We start from the raw sequence: 20,413 nt of genomic DNA on the forward strand, positions 1-20,413 counted from the left end.
TTTGTTTGTTGGGCTGCACTGTGACTGCATATTGAATTTGGGTACTTCTTGGGAGCACTCCAGAAATACTGAAGGATTTAAAGAGTCAATACCAGTGGATAACTTTACATAAAGCTCAGAGGTCCCATTCTTCCCCTGACAAAATTCCTGCTAATGCCAGTTAGGATTTGCCCTGAGAGAAGGACGTGTGATCAGAAAGTTAGGTTGGAGCACCGTTTCCAGGTATGTGAAATGTTGCCTTGTAGTACTTGTCCACTGGTTATGCAAACAGTTTCTGTTACAGCTTTATGGGGGATGTGGGCCCTTTATCTCCTTGGGCTGAGTCCGGCTGAGTGTCGTAACCTACTTACCTGCATCCTCTACTTCTGCTGGGATAAACGTGCTGCCAGCTTTGCCTTGTCCTAGTTTGTACTGGAACATGTCCCGGTTTGTACATGTTAGGAGTCATGTGCCGGAATGATACATTTGAAAGAGAGTGAATTTCAGGAGGAAGATATAAATAACAGTGGTCACAATGTCTCCGAGATTCCAGAATAACATTGCTGTAATTTACAGAGCAGGGACTCACTCTGATCCCAGCAGTTTATGTAACAGCCACCCACAAGTGAAGACAGAAGGATCTGTACAGGTGTAACATCGTCTTGACCTCAGAAGTGTTAGGCCGATTATCTTCTCAGTGGTATATAAACTTAATCAGGTGTATTTGTTTTGATGTGTACAAAAACCTCAGAGTGTGTGAATATTTGGTAGTCATGAATATTCAGGATGCAATTGGCTGCTCCTGTTGGGTTTTTGTTTCATCAGCTGTTTGGAATGTGCTCAGGCCCAGCCACAGTGCAGATTAGGGAAATGTGGGTTTTTCTAAGATTTAAAAAAAAAAACAATCTAGATTTGAACAAGTGTAAATTTATTTTATTTTGGGTATTTTTCCTTTTATTTTAGAATCATGGAATCATAGAATAGTTAGGGTTGGAAAGGACCTTAAGATCATCTAGTTCCAATCCCCCTGCCACGGGCAGGGACACCTCACACTAAACCATGTCGCCCAAGGCTCTGTCCAACCTGGCCTTGAGCACTGCCAGGGATGGAGCATTCACAACTTCCTTGGGTAACCCATTCCAGTGCCTCACCACCCTCACAGTAAAATAATTCCTCCTTATATTCAATCTAAACTTCCCCTGTTTAAGTTTTAACCTGTTACCCCTTGTCTTATCAACTACAGTCCCTAATGAAGAGTCCCTCCCCAGCATCCCTATAGCCCCCCTTCAGATACTGGAAGGCTGCTATGAGGTCTCCACGCAGCCTTCTCTTCCCCAGGCTGAACAACCCCAACTTTCTCAGCCCGTCTTCATACAGGAGGTGCTCCAGTCCCCTTGATCATCCTCGTGGCCCTCCTCTGGACTTGTTCCAACAGTTCCATGTCCTTTTTATGTTGAGGACACCAGAACTGCACACAATACTCCAGGTGAGGTCTCACAAGAGCAGAGCAGAGGGGCAGGATCACCTCCTTCGATCTGCTGGTCATGGTCCTTTTGATGCAGCCCAGGATACGGTTGGCTTTCTGGGCTGTGAGCACACACTGAAGCCGGCTCATGTTTATTTTCTCATCGACCAACACCCCCAAGTCCTTCTCTGCAGGGCAGCTCTGAATCTCTTCTCTGCCCAACGTGTAGCTGTGTCTGGGATTGCTCTGACCCAGGTGTAGGACCTTGCACTTGGCATGGTTAAACATCATCAGCCCACCTCACAAGCATGTCGACGTCCCTCTGGATGGCATTCCTTCCCTCCAGCGTATCAACCAAACCACACAGCTTGGTGTCATTGGCAAACCTGATGAGGGCACACTCAATCCCACTGTCCATGTCAGCGACGAAGATGTTGAATAAGACCGGTCCCAACACCGATCCCTGAGGGACACCACTCGTTACTGGTCTCCAGCCGGACATTGAGCCATTGACCACAACTCTTTGTGTGCGGCCATCCAGCCAGTTCTTTATCCACCGAGTGGTCCATCCATCAAATTGATGTCTCTCCAATTTAGAGGCAAGGATGTCATGTGGGACAGTGTCAAATGCTTTGCACAAGTCCAGGTAGATGACATCAACTGCTCTACCCCTGTCCATCAGTTCCATAGCCCCATCATAGAAGGCCACCAAATTGGTCAGGCAGGATTTCCCCTTAGTGAAGCCATGCTGGCTGTCACCAAGCACCTTCTTTTTTTAATGTGCCTTAGCATACCTTCCAGGAGAATCTGCTCCAAGATTTTGCCAGGCACAGAGGTGAGACTGACTGGTCTCTAATTACCTGGGTCATCCATTTTCCCCTTCTTGAAAATGGGGGTTATATTGCCCTTTTTCCTGTCATTGGGAGCTTCATCTGACTGCCATGATTTTCCAAATATGATGGACAGTGGCTTAGCAACTTCATTCACCAGCTAATTTTCTTAAAGCCTTGCTTTTAATCTATCTATAAACATCCAGACATTCTGACTGCTAACAGAATAAAGCCTTTATGCAAACTGGGATACTGTTTTTTTGCTAACCATAACTTTCTGGTCTTAGTTTAATGACAAACTGAAAATATCAGCACTAAGAAAGTGGTAAATGACACATCTTAGAAACAAGGTGATTTAACCTGTGAAATGTATTGAGCTGTTTTTGCTTAAGAATTGAAATGTGATAAAAATGCAGAAAGAGAGAATTATTAATACTTTAAAATAAAACCATCTATACAATACTGGGACTGTTAAAAAGTAACACTGGTTTATGGAGGGATTGGGTGTTCTGTGGGATCTTTTCTTAAAAAAAAGGCTCATATGTAGTTAGTTGAATTTGCTTGGTGATCATCCTTCTGTGTGAGATTTCATCTGCCTTTTGGAGACTGAGAGGTAAAACAGCTTTTCTGCTTTCTCAAGCCTGGTCAGCTTCATGACTTAGAATTGTTAGGTAATTAAATGGAACTAAGTTAAATACATTTATCATTGCTTTTTCCATCCTTCTGTTTCTGCAGTACAGAGCTACAAAGCCCCATTTTTCATCCCAACATAGGTAACAGGTGAAACCTTTAGTCCTTTTTCCTCCAGAAGTTTACATTTACCAAATGGCAAATTGAAAGCGTGTAAGAGCTGATTCTCGAGAGAGCCCAATGTACTGTATTTCTCATTCATAATCCTCTTCAGTAATCCTAATCCCTATCAGACCTCCAGCCTTTCTTAAGCATCACATGGGAGAGGATTCTTAAAGCTGCTGAGTAGAACCATGCGGTAAATAAATCGAAGGGTCTGTGTGTATTGCTGAGCAAGCACACATGTTCTGCACTGCAGGTGCTGGAAGGTATGGCAGTCTGTGCTGTGTGCCCAAGGGAGCAGATTCCTTGATTATTTATGTTCTGAGGAGGAGTTTCTGAATCTCTAATCAAGTAAATCGCTTCAGAGTTTATTGGTCACTCAGGGGGCTGAATAGAAGCAAGAACTTAAAAAGTGGAGAGCTTCTATTGTGTCTACCTTAATAAAGCCATAAGCTAGAAACTGATGGCAAGGTAAGTTGCATTTTTCTTTCACTGTAACGACGCTTTGTGTTCAGAAGTAGTTACTCATCACCCATAGTTTGAAGTGGAATACCCTTTTTATATGTCAAGCTGTATAAAACTGAAGTTCTGCTTTTTGGCACTGCAGTAAGTGTGCAGGTCCAGAGGTCAATGCATGTGTAAATAAAACAAAACAGGCTTCACCATCTTGTTTCCAGCTGCGAGATGTGCCAAGTCTGGTGTACACGTGGGATATATACAGGCACTTCCTCTTAGGAGGGCAAGGCAGGACCATCACTTTCTCTAGTGCTAGTTGGCAGCTGTGTTCTTGGAGGAAGTATTTGATTCTTTTTTTCTTGATTAATTTGTAGCTGCGGAACCGCATGCTGCAGGTTTTCTTTTAGCAGACCTCAGGATTTCTCTTCCCCTCTGACATCTCTCAGTTTTTCCTAGTAAACTTTTTGTCAGGCTATTGTACGCTTTCCTTCCTATCTTGCTGATCTCTTCCCTCGGTTGTTTGAATGCCTATGAAATTGTCAATTTAGTGGGGATTCAGTGATACGTGTTTTGGAGTGAGATGGTGTTCCTTGCAGGAAGCCTTCAATTCTTGTGGCTGAAGCACCAAATTCTGCACAGATCTGTGATGCAGACAAGCTCAGGGGTGTGACAATCTGTAGCATTTGAACCAAAATGCTGTCAATTGCTTTGGTTTCGAAGGAGTTAAAGTAGTATTTACAGTAAGCCTGGAAATTTAGGCAGGCTTTTGTTGTTCTTGTTTTGGGGTGGTTGACACAAATGGATTTGTGCTAGTTTTCCTTTATTGAGTTTTATTTAGTATTATATGGTGTTATAAAAGAAGTCAGTAGCTTACGTCTTCGGAGTTGCAAAGAGAGTATATTGCCCTTTGGGTTTGGAGGTGTCCGTGAAGTCTGGCTGTTACGTGTTTCTCCCACCTTTTAGAACGTGAACTCTGGTGAATGGGGACCGTGCATCTTTTCTATATGCCTGCAGTCTTCTGCTGAGGCACTGAACTCTGTTGCTCTGTTTGTTGTCTCTGATCACGTGTGACTCTTAAGTCCATGTTTTTTTTTTGGCGATGCTCTACAAGGTGGTGTGTACCTCATGTGAACGTACTGCAGCTTCTCAGGGAGAAGCACCAGGGAAAATATAACTATCTCTGCAGGAGGCAGTGGTGGTGAAGAGTAAGATGAGGAAGGAAAGCAACTGGCATAATTTTGTCTCATGTAGCTGTTTAATACAGCCTGTATTTGAGGTGATGCTGCTGTTCAAATTCATCAAGCCTTCATCTCTGTGGGGAGTGGTGCCTCTGTCCTGACCCTTCAAAATCCTTGGAGCTATGGTCTCTGCGTAGCACCAGGCTTAACGTTTTTACAGGTGTTTATTTCCTTCTCTCCCTTTCTCAACTTTCCCCTGCTCTGGTTCTGGGTTAGAATAAAAACCTGTGCAATTCTCATGCCAGACAGCCTGGGAGTACTCTAGCGGTAGTATGTGATTGCTGGCTTTTTTTCCAGAGGAAACATATCTGACTGTGAGCGATATTCTGATTGTTCTCAAAGTGAGACATTTCAGAATTTGACCTAATCTTGGAATAGGGTCTGTTTGCTCTGACCAGAGATTTCCACAGCAGTGGCGTTATAGAAGCCTGGCTGTCTGTCCTTTTATACAGGCAATTGGTGGGACCTGTGCAGCTGATGATATAATATGCTCCCACACTGAAGCAGATCCACGAGGTGAAGGAAAGTAGTGTTTAACAAAACTGATTGATTACTTTCTTATGATAGCTAATTGTTATTTTAGACTTACCTCCCTTCTAGCTGTGGTACTGCAAATAGATTTTAATACCGTCTCTGTGTTCATCCATCATAATGAGAATTATCTTTCACGGATGGTTATGTGCATGAAAATTTGTCTGCATATATTGATTGTTAATGAATCAGCTTAATGACTTCTATACAGAAGACAAGAAAGTAGCTGGAAAAACCTGGCAGTGGAAGATGTACTTGGGCACAACACAGGCAACCTGCTCGTGGATCTCAAGTGTTTATATATTTAATTATAGATTCTCAGCGCTGTGGGACATGTTGCAGCTGTCTTCATTCTGACTGAATGGTCTTTCCCTCATCTCTCTGGTGGTTTTGAAGATACTGGACGAGACTGCAACATTCTTGGAGCATTGGTTGGAGAACATGGGATCTGGTAGTTCTGGAAATGCCAACTACAAGTACTCCCTGCAGAAGTCTGAAAATGGTGAGTGTCTCTTTGAAAAGTCTTTGAGTGTCTGCTCCTGCACCTGCTGTTGGGAGGTTGCAGTGGATCTGTTTCTTTTCTGAATTACCTGGTTTTCTTCATAGTGTTGAGTTTGAAGTCACATCTTTCAGTATCCTGTAACAAGGAGTCTCAGCTGTTGGCAGACCACCGACAGGCATGAGAAAATAACAGCTATTTAGACCAGGGTTAGATGAGAATCAACAAAACCTAAACAGAAATTAAGCAGCAAAAAGCAATTCAGTTAGAACTAACATTGAAGGGGTTTCAGTTGCTGGCTCTCAAAGCTGTAACGATTTATTTTTATGAAACCCTCTATATGATAGTATCAACTTTGTGGGTGTGTGCTCAGGTCTGCTGTGGAACAAAGGGAGATTATGAGTGAAACTTTACATATAATGAAGTGTAAAGAAGTAAATGTTTGCTTCCTTTGTTGTTCGAATCATTTGGCATTGGCAGACCAGCAGAATGGTGAAAACTGTATCAGGAGCCTTGGAAAGAAAAGTAGTGACTGCAGGTAGAAATCAAGGAAGTGGGGATACCATTGTGACTCAGTCTTTTTGATTGTAATTCTATTCTGTTGAAAATCTCCCTCCAACTTTTATTTAAGTAAGTTAAATCTGTCCATTGCCTATAGCACCAGAAAACCACAGACCTGCCCAACAACTTCAGGGCTGTTTTATGATAATGGCTTGTCTATAGCAAACAAAGTATACTGTAAAACTAGTTACTTATTTGAAACGCTGCATGAGACCCGCTACCCCATCAGCAGCTTTGCATGGCAGTAAAACCTCTCTGAATTTCTTGTGTCTGGCTCTCCAAACCCTTCAGATCTGGTGATCTGCAGATATGGACTGCTTAGAAGTTTCCATCCATGTACAGAATGCCAGGTCTTGTCCTAACCCCTTGCATAAGGCCCAGAGGCTGTTCCCAATAGAAAGCATAGCCAGTAGATCTCTGATAAACTGGCCCTTGAGGGGCCTGAGGGAGGAAGGGGATGGGGAACCCAAGAGAGGGTTCCTCGAGCCCAGATCCTGTAGGCTGATGTGTGAACTGTACTGCTAGCATGAATAGTGGACTTTACTTTGAGTGCTGACACTTTGACATGCTTTCAGTAGCTTATGTGATGATGTATGATTCAGTTTACTGCTTGGATCCCCATAATAAATAAATGGATAAATCTCTTTCTCTTCCTTCTTTATTCTTTTTTTCTAAACTAGTACAAACACTGCCAGATGAAACTCACCCAGGTAAGATGGTGAATTACAATACCTGGCTTTTTCAGTTGCAGAGTCAGTCTCTGTAAAGTAGCATAAAAATCCAATGTCTTGCCCATCTGGAGTTTAAAATAATGTGCATGGTGGTAGATATGCTCACTGTGTGTTTGATAATGAGTCTTTCATAGATTTGGTTTTTAATATCCCAAAGGATTTAGCTTTTATTGGTGCATGTGGAGTCATAGCTATGAATTTCTGCTTGGTATTCACTTGAAATATATCTGACTCCTACCACAGTAATTAGGCACTTACCCACTGTTGGGGAATGCAAGATATTTAGAAGTTGTTTATTTTAGAGAATGATTGTTACTGTGATTTTGGTTATGTGCCAGCCAAATTACTGTACAGGGAGTGAGGTAGCTAGTGTCGTGTCGGTTAAAGAGCCTTGGAGTGGTAGCATCATGAGCACCAACCTGCAGGAAAAAAGTCAGCCTTTCTTTTCCCAAAGTGCAGCAACTCAGTAAGCATTTTTGTTTTCAAGATATAAGGCTCAGGCAGACTACATAAGTTATTCTTGAATTAAGGCTAGCCAAGTCTTACCTTCTTGCCCATGACTTCACCACAACTCAGTTCCCAAGCTGCACAATAGCGATAGCTCTTCGTGTTTTGTGCTCTGCAGCTCCTACTCCTGTAACAGTAACATTATTTAGAAGGATTATTATTTTCCATACGTAAGCCATCAGGACATGTTATTTAGGTAAAGGTCAATGTTTTCTGCTCAAGTACAGGTAGGGTGGTTTATATTACATAATTAACGCAAGCTAATTGAATTAATGTGATCTCTTTGTCTTATGCCAGCACGAAGCAGTCCTTGGGGTACAGGTGGGGTGTTGCTTTCTTTTTAAGCAGGTTTCTCCACCCCCCCCCTCCCTTCCCCCCCCCCCCCCCATTGCTCTCCCTGCCTCGGTGAACATGGCAGTGCTCTCTCACAAACTAGATACCAAAGGAACACAAGCTTCTGCAGCAGGGCTAACTCTGTCATCTCCATTTGATTCTGGGGCTAGCCTGTAGATAGAACAGTCATCCCTCCCCCCCTCAGCTAAAGATGCCACAGAGAAGCAGTGTTAGAAAATGTTTTAGATGTAGGGCTCGACAGTAGGACTCCAGGAAGGTACACAGAGATTATCAAAAGAGAGGTAAGTTACAAAGCTGTTTGGCAGGGTGCTGTAAAGTAACCAGGCAGTCCATATGGAGTGAAGAGCAGCTAAGGAGGATGGAGTTGTTTCTAGAGGTACTAGATTGTGGCAGAACTTGAAAAAGCAGACAGGACCCTGCACCAATGTACTTCAAATATGCCCACACCCCATTTGAAATAATATAAAACACTGGAATGGGGAAAATACAGAGGAATGGTTATGGTTTAAATATTAGGGCAAATAGTCATAATTTTCTGCATTTTGTTCTTTCCGTGTCAGTAAGTGGCCAAAGATCTGTCTGTCTCTTTTCACTGTGGGTGTTAATTTTGTCTTTTTGTCTTTCTTTTACTCGAAGATGTATGTTTACATTTATGCTAGAATAGATCCCTTCTGAAGTTTGTCCAGAGCAGCAAAACCTGAGGAACTGATTTGGCTTAGAAAGAAGGTGGATAATCCCCGTATTTTTAAGGTGGAAGGGGACTCATCATCTTGTTTTCCTTCAACTCCTTGTGCACCTCAGCCAAACCTCCAGTTTTCTGAAGCCACAGAACCTAGACTGTAAGACAGACATGAAAATGATCAGGGTAGATAGACAGGGAAGAAATTGTCTATTAATACTGAATAGCACATTTAGGTCTTTAGGCCCTAATAAGCTGTTGTTAATGCTGGTGCTGAGGAGCCAGCAGTGATGGTTAGAAGTGCTTCATCAGAGGTTCCTGGTCAGGCAGAGTCAGATCAACCTCTCAGACTATGCTGAAAAGATGCAGGTGTTCTGCTACCCTCGGTATTTAGGCATCAGAACACCTTTCCTGAAAAAGAGAGGTCCCTCTGCAATTTTCAGGGTCAGGAAAGGAGCTGTAGCAGGGTGCCTCAGCTGCAGCCAGTGCAGCACAGCACACTGGTTCTGGTTTTGTCCCCAGCTTTCAAGGCAGCTGTCTTGATCCAGCAGTGGTATCGGCGCTATGTTGCTCGCCTGGAAATGCGCCGACGTTGCACCTGGAGAATCTTTCAATCAATAGAGTATGCTTGTGAGCAGGATCAGATCAAGGTAAGGTGCCATGGAAAAAACCTCGTAGGAAAATATGCAGGAGGGTGGTTTCTGTGTCACAGGCTTGCCCATTTCTGGCTACTGGCTGGTAAATCTCTAAGTACTTCAGTGGGCCAAGGACTGGGTTTCCTGCCCCTTCTTACCCTGTTGACTTCCTGCCTGCTTATGTCTGATGAGACCCTAAGTAACAAGTCTTGAAAGCAAGCTGTAAGGACCATTTAGTATTGTTTTTCCTGAATTGGACACAATAGACAATGTTATTTGGTGAAGGTAAAGCTACTTTGGTGATTTGATCACAAGATAGTCAAACTAGAATTGGTATAGTATGCTTTGTTGTACACACCGAACAATGTGAGAAGGGCTTAGACAATACTTCTAGAAAGAAGATCCTGTTAAGTTGCTACTCTGCAGGACTTCATTACAGGGTGAATGATGATGGGCTTGCTCTCTTCTTGCAGCTTCACAACTTCTTCACTTACCTCATGGATCACTTCACACCAAGCAGCAGCAAAGAGAGTAAGTTTCTATGTGCTGCTTGTAGATGAGCATCAGCAGCTCAGGTTGCACCCTGTATTGATTTGCTGTCCAGTGCTGCCCCTTCAGGATGGCAAGAGGAATCAAAAGAGTCTAAAGAGTGATGGCCTCCGGAATTTGGATAGGGAGTGAATTGTCTGGAGACTGTTAGAACTGTGCAAGGGATGTGGGACAGTTCCAGCTCCTTAGGAGCTAGAAGGGGGCATAGAAGCTCAATATGTTTTCTACGAGTAGAATTAGAAATCTCAAGGGTATCTATATGATTTATACTTAATCTCCCACTTATAATTGGGGGGGGGGGGGAAGTTCTATGGGAACCAGTACTGTATCTTCCTGAACCTGCAGAGAGCATTATCTTAGTGCTGGGAACTTATTGAAGGGCTTAGCTCTAAATCTCATGGTAGTAAGTCAAAACTAACCATTTACTTTGCTGACCATAACCTGCTGAAACATTTGCTCCTTCCTTTCAAACTGCCACCCTTTTTCTTACAACCACCCCACATATTTTACAGCAAAACTGTTGAGGAAGACTTTTTTTTTCGGTGCCTGTATAAAAGGGGACAATAGTGTCCTGTTCCTAGAGTTGGGCTCTGAGATGTTACAGCACTAAAACCGGGTGTATGTGTATTTATACAGATTTTGTGCAGCACTGAGAATGTAGGTGCAAGCTTACAAAAAAACAGTGGGATGTAGGAGATGGTTCATTATGATACAGCTTGCTTTTGCATGTCATGGAAAATAAGATTTCAGTTAGCCATGGCAACCAATGCCCGTCTGGCTCTACTGAAGTTTTGCTAGTGTAGCTGCCAGCACTGCCTGACACATAGCACATGGAAACTTGTCCCTGCAGCCTTTTCCCCTACTGCAAATTCTGTAGTGGTGTCAAACTGGAAGCTGTCTCCCACCCCTGTTGCTAGCTCTAACCTCACCAAAAAACTTTTCTTTAGCAAATTGCTGGAATGGTGCATTGAGCCAACCTAACTTTTCCTTGTCTCTATTTTTAAAACAACTGACTCATCTGCCGTCCAGGGGATTTTATCAGTCGCATGTTCATTAGTGGGGAAAGCTTCAAAGAGGCAGAGCTGGAAAAGTACTGTGACTATGAATCCATAGAGGTGCCAGACTCCTACACCGGACCCCATCTCTCTTTCCCGCTCCTTCCTGACCATGCGACTGCCTTGCTGGAAGCGTTCAAACAGAAACAAGTAAGGATCCCAAGAGGAACCATGCTTTCCCATCCTCTACACAAGGGTCTAGGATAGATAGTTTGGTTTTAGGCTTCCTAACCAGCTAAGCTGACCGGAGTATAACAAGCTGGCAGGCTGCGAAGGAAATGGGGCTGGCAATGGTTTGGTGTTTCCCCCTACCACCTGCACTTTTTTCCTTTCTGAAAATGCAGTTCTGGCAAACCCCAAAACTTTTCATAGGTATGTACCAATATTAACCTGAATTTCATTTTGAAAGGGAAAAAACCCCACCCCCACACCAGTCCATGTTGAAACAGTCTGTCATTTTTTGTTGCAACTCCTCAATTTGTTAAAAAGGTTAGGATGGCCCAGACGGAACCAGCTGATTGAAGTTGTGTTTTTTGCCATGCAGCTTTGACTTATATTTAAAATGTAAAACGTGAGTTTTTTGCCAGGGAAGTCCAGTACCAGTTCAGCAGCATGAACAAGACAATTCCTTGTACAAATGCAGTGTTCTGTTGCCATCCCTCAGTCAAGGTGCTGAACTGCAAAACAGGCCACAAGGCCCCTTCTCCAAACAAAATGACTTTTAAAACAAAGGTCTCTAGTGCTTTGACTAATATTAAATGCCTACACCCTGTGAACACTTCTGCAGGACATGTGAGAGTTCACAGCCTGGCTTAATGCGGAAACGCTAAGAAAGATCTAGAGGTGCAGCTCCGTACCTGTGATGCTGGGCTGGAATTGCTGCTGCTCTAGGAAGCGGTGCTGCCTAGGGCTTTTGGATTCCCCTGCCAGCCCTGCCAGCGCTGAGACTGCTTTGGGTCAGTCTCTTCAGTCCTGCTGTTTCCCAGGATTGTCCTCACCTTGTTTACAAGCCCATAGGTCAGCACTGTTGTCCCAGTGAGAGCTTCTGCCATCCAGGCTGTCAATCACTAGTGGATCTTCGGGTCCTTCAACAGAGCTGTATTGCTGCTCAGAGGTCACTGGTTTCCTGCTTTAATCCCTTCGCTTTCTCCTAGTAGCAGCTCCATGCTCGCTATGTCTTAAACCTCCTGCATGAGACCAGGAAGCACCTCAAGCAGTTGCCAAACATCAGCCATGTCTCCACATGCTACAGCGAGGAGGTCACCGTGTGTGGTAGGTCTGGGAGGGGGGGTACTGCACAGTCTCTGGAGCAGATCACTTGTGTGGAAGGGGTGGGAAAGATATCAAATGGTAGCAAGCACCTCTGCCCTCCTCTGTACTGAATGTGGAACATAAATGAGGCCTGTAAGCAAATGCCTGTTTGCACTGAGAGGCAACTGGTGCTGTCCAAAATATTCAGGTTTACCACACGATACTTTAATGTGAGCTGCTGTAAAGAGTAGCCTGGAGGGTGGAGGGAGCATGTCTGCATCTTGGCCCACTTTCTGCTTGGTCTAGAACAGGAAGGAGACAGGGCGTTGAGGGAACGTGGTTTGTCTGTTTGTATCTTGTGTTTGGCTTCCGGCACAGATTTTGGGATACACTATTGACAAACCCTGCCCCTAGATGGTAACTAGTTTGATGCAAAGCTTTCTCCCATGTAATGATCAGTTTCTTGTGTCATGTTGCATCATCATCATAAGAGGTAAATGAACAAAACTTCTGAATCAGAGGCTTCAGAAGCTAGTGTGGGTTTTTTGGTATTCCCAGGTGTCAGCCTTTACATCATGTCATTTTTCTTTGGGCACAAGCCTCAGTGTAAAGAAACTTGTACCTTGAACTTCCCAAATATTTCAGCTTATTTCAAATTTTTCATTTCAATATTTCAAATATTTCAGTTTCTAGAGGTGATACTTTATAGGAAGTTATTTATTGGTGCCTTTTTCAATTGAAGGTAAACATACCATGACTTGTCTTTTTGTGCCTGTTAGGAGACCTGCATGGCCAGCTGGATGACTTGTTCCTCATATTTTATAAGGTAGGCACCAAATCTGGAGGAGGCTGGCCAGGCATGGGGAGAGGGATCGCATGGGTCATGCTGAGAAGTGTTTGCAAATCTGGGACCTTCACATGCAATTCTCCAGGTCAATTTGATCAGTTTGGCTTCACAAAGCAGCAGCTTATTCCCTTGCTGAAATCTGATATATGTGTATGATGTTTGGGAAGTGACAGTGGACATTTTTGTGAGTGCTGATACCAGTGGCAACTCTTCCTGACTGAAAGCTTTCACTTGTTGGTGCATTTGCCACTGGGCTCCTACAGGATAAAAGTAGGAGTCAGGACCTACTGCATAAGGTAACCTGGGACAGGAGGGAGAGGTACATGAAGATTGTGTGGAGGCCTCTCTTGTGCCATCTTCCTGTTCCTTGCTTTTACAGAATGGCCTTCCTTCCCCTTCTAAGTCCTATGTGTTCAACGGGGACTTTGTAGACAGAGGCAAACAGTCCCTTGAGATCCTCATCATCCTCTTCACCTTCCTCTTGATCTATCCAAAGGAGGTTCACCTCAACCGTGGGAACCATGAGGACCACATGGTCAACTTACGGTATGGGCTCTGTGTGGGGCTGGTTGCAATGTCAAGGGTGTCACTGCGAAATCCAACTGAATTTCCTTTCTCCTGTTCCTTTAGCTATGGTTTCACCAAGGAAGTAATGCATAAATACAAGGTAGGTATACTTTTGTATCTCCTTTACCAGGTGAGAGGTGAACTTTAAAGCCTGATGCTTTTTAGCATCTTTTCCTTTCTGACCTGTGCTCCTAGGTACATGGGAAGAAAATCTTGAAGATGATTCAGAACGTCTTTTGCTGGCTCCCCCTTGCCACCCTGATTGATCAGAAAGTCCTCATTATACATGGGGGCATCTCTGACACCACTGACCTGGATGTGCTTGAGAAAATTCAAAGGAACAAAGTAGGTTTCTTTTCCTAAACATTGCAAGAGACAACAGTGTTGCTGATCTGTGGTGAGGAGCTTATTTCTACAAGTCATCTTGGTTGTTGATGGTCTTCCTAGGCAAACTGTGTTTAGGTACAGGCTTGGAGAGGATCACTTTGGTTTAATAGTGTATGTGCAGGAGGTGTGAAGGGAAGAGGCATTCTTGGCTTCTGGAATGTGTAGGATTAGTCCTTTCCTCATTCTGCCAACACATTCCCATTGCAGATTAAATCTATGTACTCTATCTTTTGTGAAATGCCTGAGCAGCATAAAGCCAATGAAGATGAGTGATCTGTAGTCAGGATGGATGGGGGGCCCCAGCTGTAAATCTAGAATGGCATATATGAGAGGATGGCACTAGTAATCACTCACAGTTAATCATCATTTGATGGTAGCAAAGGGATTTGAGGCTTGGGTCACTTGACAGTCTGCCAGTGGAAGATGTTAGAGCTGAAGATACTGGTTTCCAAGTGATGTGATCAGGTCTCTTTTCTCTTTTACCTCTTTCAGTTTGTTTCTGTATTGAGAGGGAAGAAAAGAAAGAAGTCAAACAGAAATGTGGAAATACAGGAAACAAACGAGGAGAGCAAAGCAGAGGCTGACCCAGCAGGGAATGAGGCAGCTCACAGTTTACCTCCCTCACCCCAACCAGCCCAGGCTCCCGGAACGGCCAACAGGCGGGAGTTCTCCAGGTGGGTCCGGAAGACGGTGCAGGAGCAAATTGAGTGGTGCCGCCGGCTGGTGGACATCAGTGAGTCAGAGGAGGAGGAGCTCACCTATGCCAGCATGATCTCCTTGACAGATTTGGATGGGCTGTGCCAGACTCGCCAGGAGGACTGGAAGCAGGTGAGTAGTCGTCTGGGGCCCTGAGCTTGGTGGGCTGTATGTGCCTCCTGCAGGTTTGCTCTCTGTTACGAGAAATCTGAGTGCAAAACATGTGGGTCAGTGCACATCTCTCTCTGCATGGCTGTATAATTGAAAGTACTGCTCTGACACAGAGCACAGCAACAGGTTTTCTTGAATCACGACAGGGAAGAGAAAGAATAGAACAGACAAGACTGACTGCAGAGCCCAGGGGTTGTATCGCTGGCTGTGTATGTGGGGTACCTGAAGTCAGTCTGTAGGTAATGAATGAGCATATCATTTGCTGACAAGTGAGTTGTGATGTTGTGTGCTAAGAGCAGACTGAAGGTTTTAGCTGGGTTGCCCTGTGAGTAGATTGTTAGGGAGTGTCAGAGCCTGGGAATTTGCTTACCTGTTTGTGTTAGACCAGTCTGTAAGCTCCTTCTGTGTGCTCTGAAACCATCGTTCCTTACTCCATGTTACTTGACAGCTCAGCACTGCACACCTTATCAGAATAAAGCTATAGACTGAGGTCAGGGTTAAAGAGATTAAACTTTAATCCAAATAGCAGTTACTGAGTCAGCACTTACATTTCTGGAGGCTGTGGAATGTCCCGGCTAGAGTACAAAGGAATTTAACACTAAGCCTGCTCACGGCCTCAGGATCTGCCAGGTGGCGTTGCCCTGGGACTTGTGTTTTGGTGTGGAGGAGGACAGGCAAGGCTCCTTGAAATCTTAGAGGCAGCAAAAGGAAAGCTTGTATCAGGCCTGATTTATGGACAGCCCTCTTCCCCCAGGCCTACAATATTGTCACTTCTGTGGTGGACCAGATCTGTGACAGCCCTGCAGAGCAGAATGGCGGTTCAGCTAGGATGCAGCAAATACCTCTGTTTCTCTGCACTATGGTAATAGCAGCACTCCAGGGAGGGATTTGGAGGCAGAGCTGTATTTGCTTTGTAAACTTTGATGGGTGGTTTGTGTTGGGTACACTTCATTCAGTAAATGTTTCACACCCCTTCAGATCTTAGACATTCTCTGGAGTGACCCCATGCCTCAGGAAGGCTGCATAGTAAATACGGTGCGAGGTGGTGGCTGCTACTTTGGGCCTGACGTGACAAGGAAGATCCTTGAGAAATACAACTTGCAGTTCCTCATCCGCTCCCACGAGTGCAAGCAAGAAGGCTACGAGTTCTGTCACAACCGGAAGGTCGGTGAGGGGGTTGGCATGAAGGATACTTGGGTTTCCATCCTGCTAGGGTGCATGTTCTACGGTGGCTTCTTTCAGCTCTGCATTTCTTCCAATGGTGCTTTGTTAGGTACATACAAAATCGTTGAATGGCCTTATTGGGAGTTACTGAAGTGTGTTTCCAGCTGAGGTCTTAGGTCAGGACAGTCTGGAGCCACCTGCACTGTGAGGGGCATTTGATGTGCAGGCAGAGCATGTTCTTGTGCGTGGTAGCTGAGATTTGAACCCATTTGTGCCATTGCCCCCACTTAACGCAGCTGTTTCTGAAGATGACATACAAAAGGTGTTACTAAGCTGCTGCAGCAGTTTTGCTCTTGGAAAATTCAGGGTCACTTCAGTGACTTCCACAGGGGCACTTTTGACTCCATTAACTGCAGCGGAGAGTGGAAGTTTGTCAGGAGAGCACAGTGAAACCACGGAAGTTCAGTGTGTGGTCAGATCCACATTAGGAACTGCACTGCCCTCAAACTCCAACCTGTAAGGTTTCCAGGCCACCTTTACTCTTCCTTTTCCACATAAAACATGGTGCTTTCAGTCTGTTAACTCCAGATGAGATTGGTTGTGTTGTTTTCACAGATACACATGTATATTATAAGGGATGTATGTACTGATCTTAAATATCTCTTCTTTTTTTTGGATTAGGTGCTGACCATATTTTCAGCCTCAAACTACTATGAGATTGGCAGCAACAGGGGAGCTTACGTGAAGCTGGGGCCAGACCTCGTCCCCCATTTTGTTCAGTACCAAGCCAACAAGGCAGCCCATACTCTCACTATGACCCAAAGGCAAGGCTTTCCTGTTGCGCTGTATTCACCAGGTCAAGATTCCACAAGGGAAAACCTGGGGAGCTTTGAGAATGTTTGACTTTGGAGCTGAACTTTCACAGCTTGATTTACTAAATAATAGCACTAGAGGAGGATTCCAGCTTTGTGCGGGCTCAAGGGTTGAGGAGGGAGCTGACAGGATCAGAAATTTACAGACTGCTGATTTTGCAGTTTCTCTTTTCAATGTCAAATTTAAGTTTTGACAGTTGCTGAGGTTCCCTTCTGCTTCACTTCACAAATCGATGCAGGGCTGTGCTTGTCCTGAGGTGCTTTGTCAGGAACAGTTGGATGCAGCTGTAGCTGTGCAGAGCGGCTGTGAGAGGGGCTGGGCAATGCAGGGATAGGCCGGAGGATTGGGAGGGTGCAGCTTCTCTCATGCTTCTTGGCAAGCCCTTATTATGCTTCTCTCTTTTCTGCACCCTTTAGAATCAGCAGAGTAGAGGAGTCAGCCTTTCGAGCCTTGCGGGAAAAGCTGTTTGCTCACACTTCAGCCCTCATCAGCACGTTCAAGGCCTATGATACGGACAATACGGGTGAATTTGACCTGGAATATGTCTGTTGTGTCACTTGGGAAGGGCTGCTTGTCTCTAGATGTTCCTTCATCCCTGGAGTCCAAAATTGCAGGGAAGAGGGAAGTGGGGGATGTCCTTTGTAGCAGCTGTCTCTGTCAGAGCCTTGAGGAAGGAGATGAGAGTTCATAATTATACATCTGCCAGGAGTGCTCTGCTGGTGCAGCTGCCAAGATGTGGTGTTGAGTTCTGTCCATTCGTGGGCTGGGGGACAAAGGGGACACAGTGGTTGGCTGCTTCTGGGTAGAACTACTTTCTTGCTTTCTTCTCTGGCAGACAAATTGTTGACAAAAGTCCAGTTCAGCTGTTCCAGCAGCTGCTAAACTGGAGGATTTGCCATGTTTCTGGGTCCCTGAGGAAATATTAGCGCAGCTGTGTAGGCCACAATCTGCAGGATGACCCTGGCTGTAGGCCACAAATTTATAATGAAATATCCCAAGTTAGTGTCTTCCTGTTGTTCAGATGATTGCAGACTCATGGCCTGGACTTCTTGCAATGATCAAAAGCTTGCTGAGGCAGGGGGGAGCAGCAATGCACTTGTGCCTGATGCCTGTACAGCCATGTAGGGATTTTGCCTGTACCAAAGAGCTGAAGTGTGCCTTGGAGAAATAATGCTGTTGCTGTCACCAGCACAGCAGACTGTGTATGAGTACTGCTGTAGGCCTTTTATTTTGCCCTTATGTGCTTCCAGATGTCTGATTCTCGGAGGTCTTTTCCTTACAGGAAGGATCACGCTGAGCAACTGGGCAACAGCAGTGGAGTCAGTCTTGCACCTGGGATTGCCCTGGCGAATGCTGAGGCCACAGCTGGTGAGCAGCACTGCAGATGGCATGCTGGAATACAAGTCCTGGCTGGACGACTTGGCCATGGAGCGGCGGAGCCAAGAGGTAAGGACTCACCCCCTTCCATCAAATCAGGTCACCAGATCCCTTCAGCATGTGGAACCAAGACAGGTACTACAGGGGAATTGATAGTTCTTCTATCATACTGAAGTCGATGGAAAAGCTTGCGTAAACTGAATCAGTCCAGAAACATTCAGTCCATTGCAGAAATAGATGATGCATGTGTGATCAAAACCTAGAGGTAGTTTTGGATGCAGGCTTTTGAGTAGGAAAACTATATTCCATTCTCTGAGTCACAGGTTCTCTAATTACACCCAGCAAAACCAACTCTGCAATGGTTAAAAAGCATAATCCAAGTCACTGTCTTCTCTGTTAGCCTAGAAAAGCCATGTTTGGAAGCAGTAAGTTGCTACAATGCAGAGTTGTGCAGAGGATCCAGTCATCACCAACCTGTTTCATAAGGCACACATGATGCTAAGTGCACTGCTGGCAAACTCTTGAGAGCAATAAATGTTTTATGTGATGGTAGCAGCAACTGCTCAAAGAAAGCAGATGGCTGTCAGAAGGGCAGGAGCATGAGTTTGTTGTCTTTCAGCACATCCAGACAAGCTTGCTGGAAGTCATTTATCGAAACAGATCCAACCTGGAGACTATATTCAGGATCATTGACAGAGACCATTCAGGTAAGCAGGTCTGCAAGGGGTAAGCAGGTCACTGCATTGTATTCTGTTCTACTTTTGGGCCCCTTTTAGTATGTACAAAGGCATTTTTATTCAGTGGTTTAAGGCTTGGGTCTTTCTCCTCCCCCAAGAACTTCTGAAATACCACTGTGTGATTCCACTAACTTGACGCATTTTGAAGGGCTCTGTGCAGTCCAGGTAGAGAATTAGTAATTCTTTGTTCTGAAGTTTAGCAGAACAAAAACTGTAATGAGTGCACTGACAGTAATGCAGCATACTCAGGATCTTGAGTGTTACCTGTTTTCAAGCAGTCATCTCCACCAAATTACTTTCGGCAAGAGAAAATACAAGTCTTTGGCTTCTTTTGTTCTCCCAGATTGCATTATGTCTCTTTGCTGCTTTAAGTTGTGTTTTAGTCAGTGTTCTCCATGATAGGAAATTTAGTTGCAGCATGTGAAATGTAGATGATGAGTGATTTCTTTCCTTCTTTTAAGGGTAATCAGGCAGCAGGGGTGGGATAAGAGTTCAAGCCTGAGCAGGGGTCCCTGCTTGCAGCAGTGCCTGTGGTGACCTTGTGCTGAGGTGGCTGTGGGCTTCCTTTCCTCTCCACAGGTCTCATCTCATTTGAGGAATTCCACCAAACCTGGAAGCTGTTCAGCTCCCACATGAACATTGAACTCACGGATGATGGCATCGACGACTTACTTCGCAGCATTGATTTCAATAAGGATGGAAACATTGACTTCAATGAGTTCCTAGAAGCCTTCCGCCTTGTCAAACAGTCACAGTAGTGAGAACCTGGTGTGGGTTGCCACCTTCAATGCCTTGACTGCCCATGAAGCCAGGACTGCCCCCCACCTAACCGCAGAGCGTGCCTGCAAATGTGAAGTGGAGAAAGGCAAGGCAGATACCTGGAGCACTTCGTGATTGAAAACAGTCACTGCTATAGCCAACAACAGTGATCCATTCTGGAAAGGGAACAGGCAAAAGATAAGCTGCACTTCAAATCTGGCCATTTTTAAGAAGGAGCTGTTTCAAGTAGAGCTTCCTGCTCAAAGGGAAGGTGGAACTTAGCTTATCTTGTCAATACATGTGATGAAATGTTACAGGTCTACTTCCAGTGTAGTAAGATGAAAGTATTTCTTGTATGTAGTGTTTTAAGCTGGTAGCAACGGCTAGAGCACAACTTCCCATTTAATAAACATTTTTTTCTACATTGCTGGTTCTGGGCTGTTTTGTTTCTTTACTTTTTTTTTTTTGTGGTTAATGAACAAAATTATTCTGTCTCTATCATAACAGTCTCCTACTACAGAGAATAATGTATTTTTGTTTCAGTTATTCTGTGACTTTTGTAATAAGGAAAAAAAGGCAACTTGGGTGGGGAAGCTGTCTCTCCCATGCTTGTAGTAGCCCCTGCTCTGGAGTACTTAGTCTCAGGTAGGATCTATGGACTATGACCTTGTATTTTAGTTGAGGATAGAGGCTGCCAAGCAGCTCTGTGACCTTGGGTTTGAT

At 44.7% G+C, this 20,413-nt stretch overlaps 1 protein-coding gene across 4 annotated transcripts; it reads left to right on the forward strand.

The window, feature by feature from the left end:
* The first annotated feature begins 91 nt into the window (after positions 1–91).
* PPEF2 (protein phosphatase with EF-hand domain 2) lies at positions 92–20,114 on the forward strand. Of its 4 annotated transcripts, XM_062624972.1 has the most exons (17): positions 4,409–5,793; positions 7,032–7,061; positions 9,145–9,272; positions 9,731–9,788; positions 10,836–11,011; positions 12,019–12,133; positions 12,892–12,938; positions 13,339–13,505; positions 13,590–13,626; positions 13,722–13,871; positions 14,406–14,741; positions 15,759–15,944; positions 16,626–16,768; positions 17,234–17,340; positions 18,100–18,263; positions 18,814–18,901; positions 19,511–20,114. In XM_062624972.1, exons 1-17 carry the CDS (start codon positions 5,733–5,735, stop codon positions 19,687–19,689), a joined length of 2,172 nt encoding a protein of 723 aa, XP_062480956.1. In that variant the 5' UTR covers positions 4,409–5,732; the 3' UTR covers positions 19,690–20,114. The 4 variants fall into 4 exon arrangements, with proteins under 4 accessions (XP_062480955.1, XP_062480956.1, XP_062480958.1 ...); XM_062624971.1 differs by lacking the exon at positions 7,032–7,061 and adding an exon at positions 92–222 and having other exon boundaries at positions 5,606–5,793; positions 13,339–13,626; XM_062624974.1 differs by lacking the exon at positions 7,032–7,061.
* The last annotated feature ends 299 nt before the right edge of the window (positions 20,115–20,413 follow it).

Source organism: Pezoporus occidentalis, unplaced genomic scaffold, assembly GCF_034315485.1.
Source record: "Pezoporus occidentalis ecotype Australia unplaced genomic scaffold, CSIRO_AGI_Poc_V1 ctg275, whole genome shotgun sequence".
Lineage (NCBI taxonomy): Eukaryota > Metazoa > Chordata > Aves > Psittaciformes > Psittacidae > Pezoporus > Pezoporus occidentalis.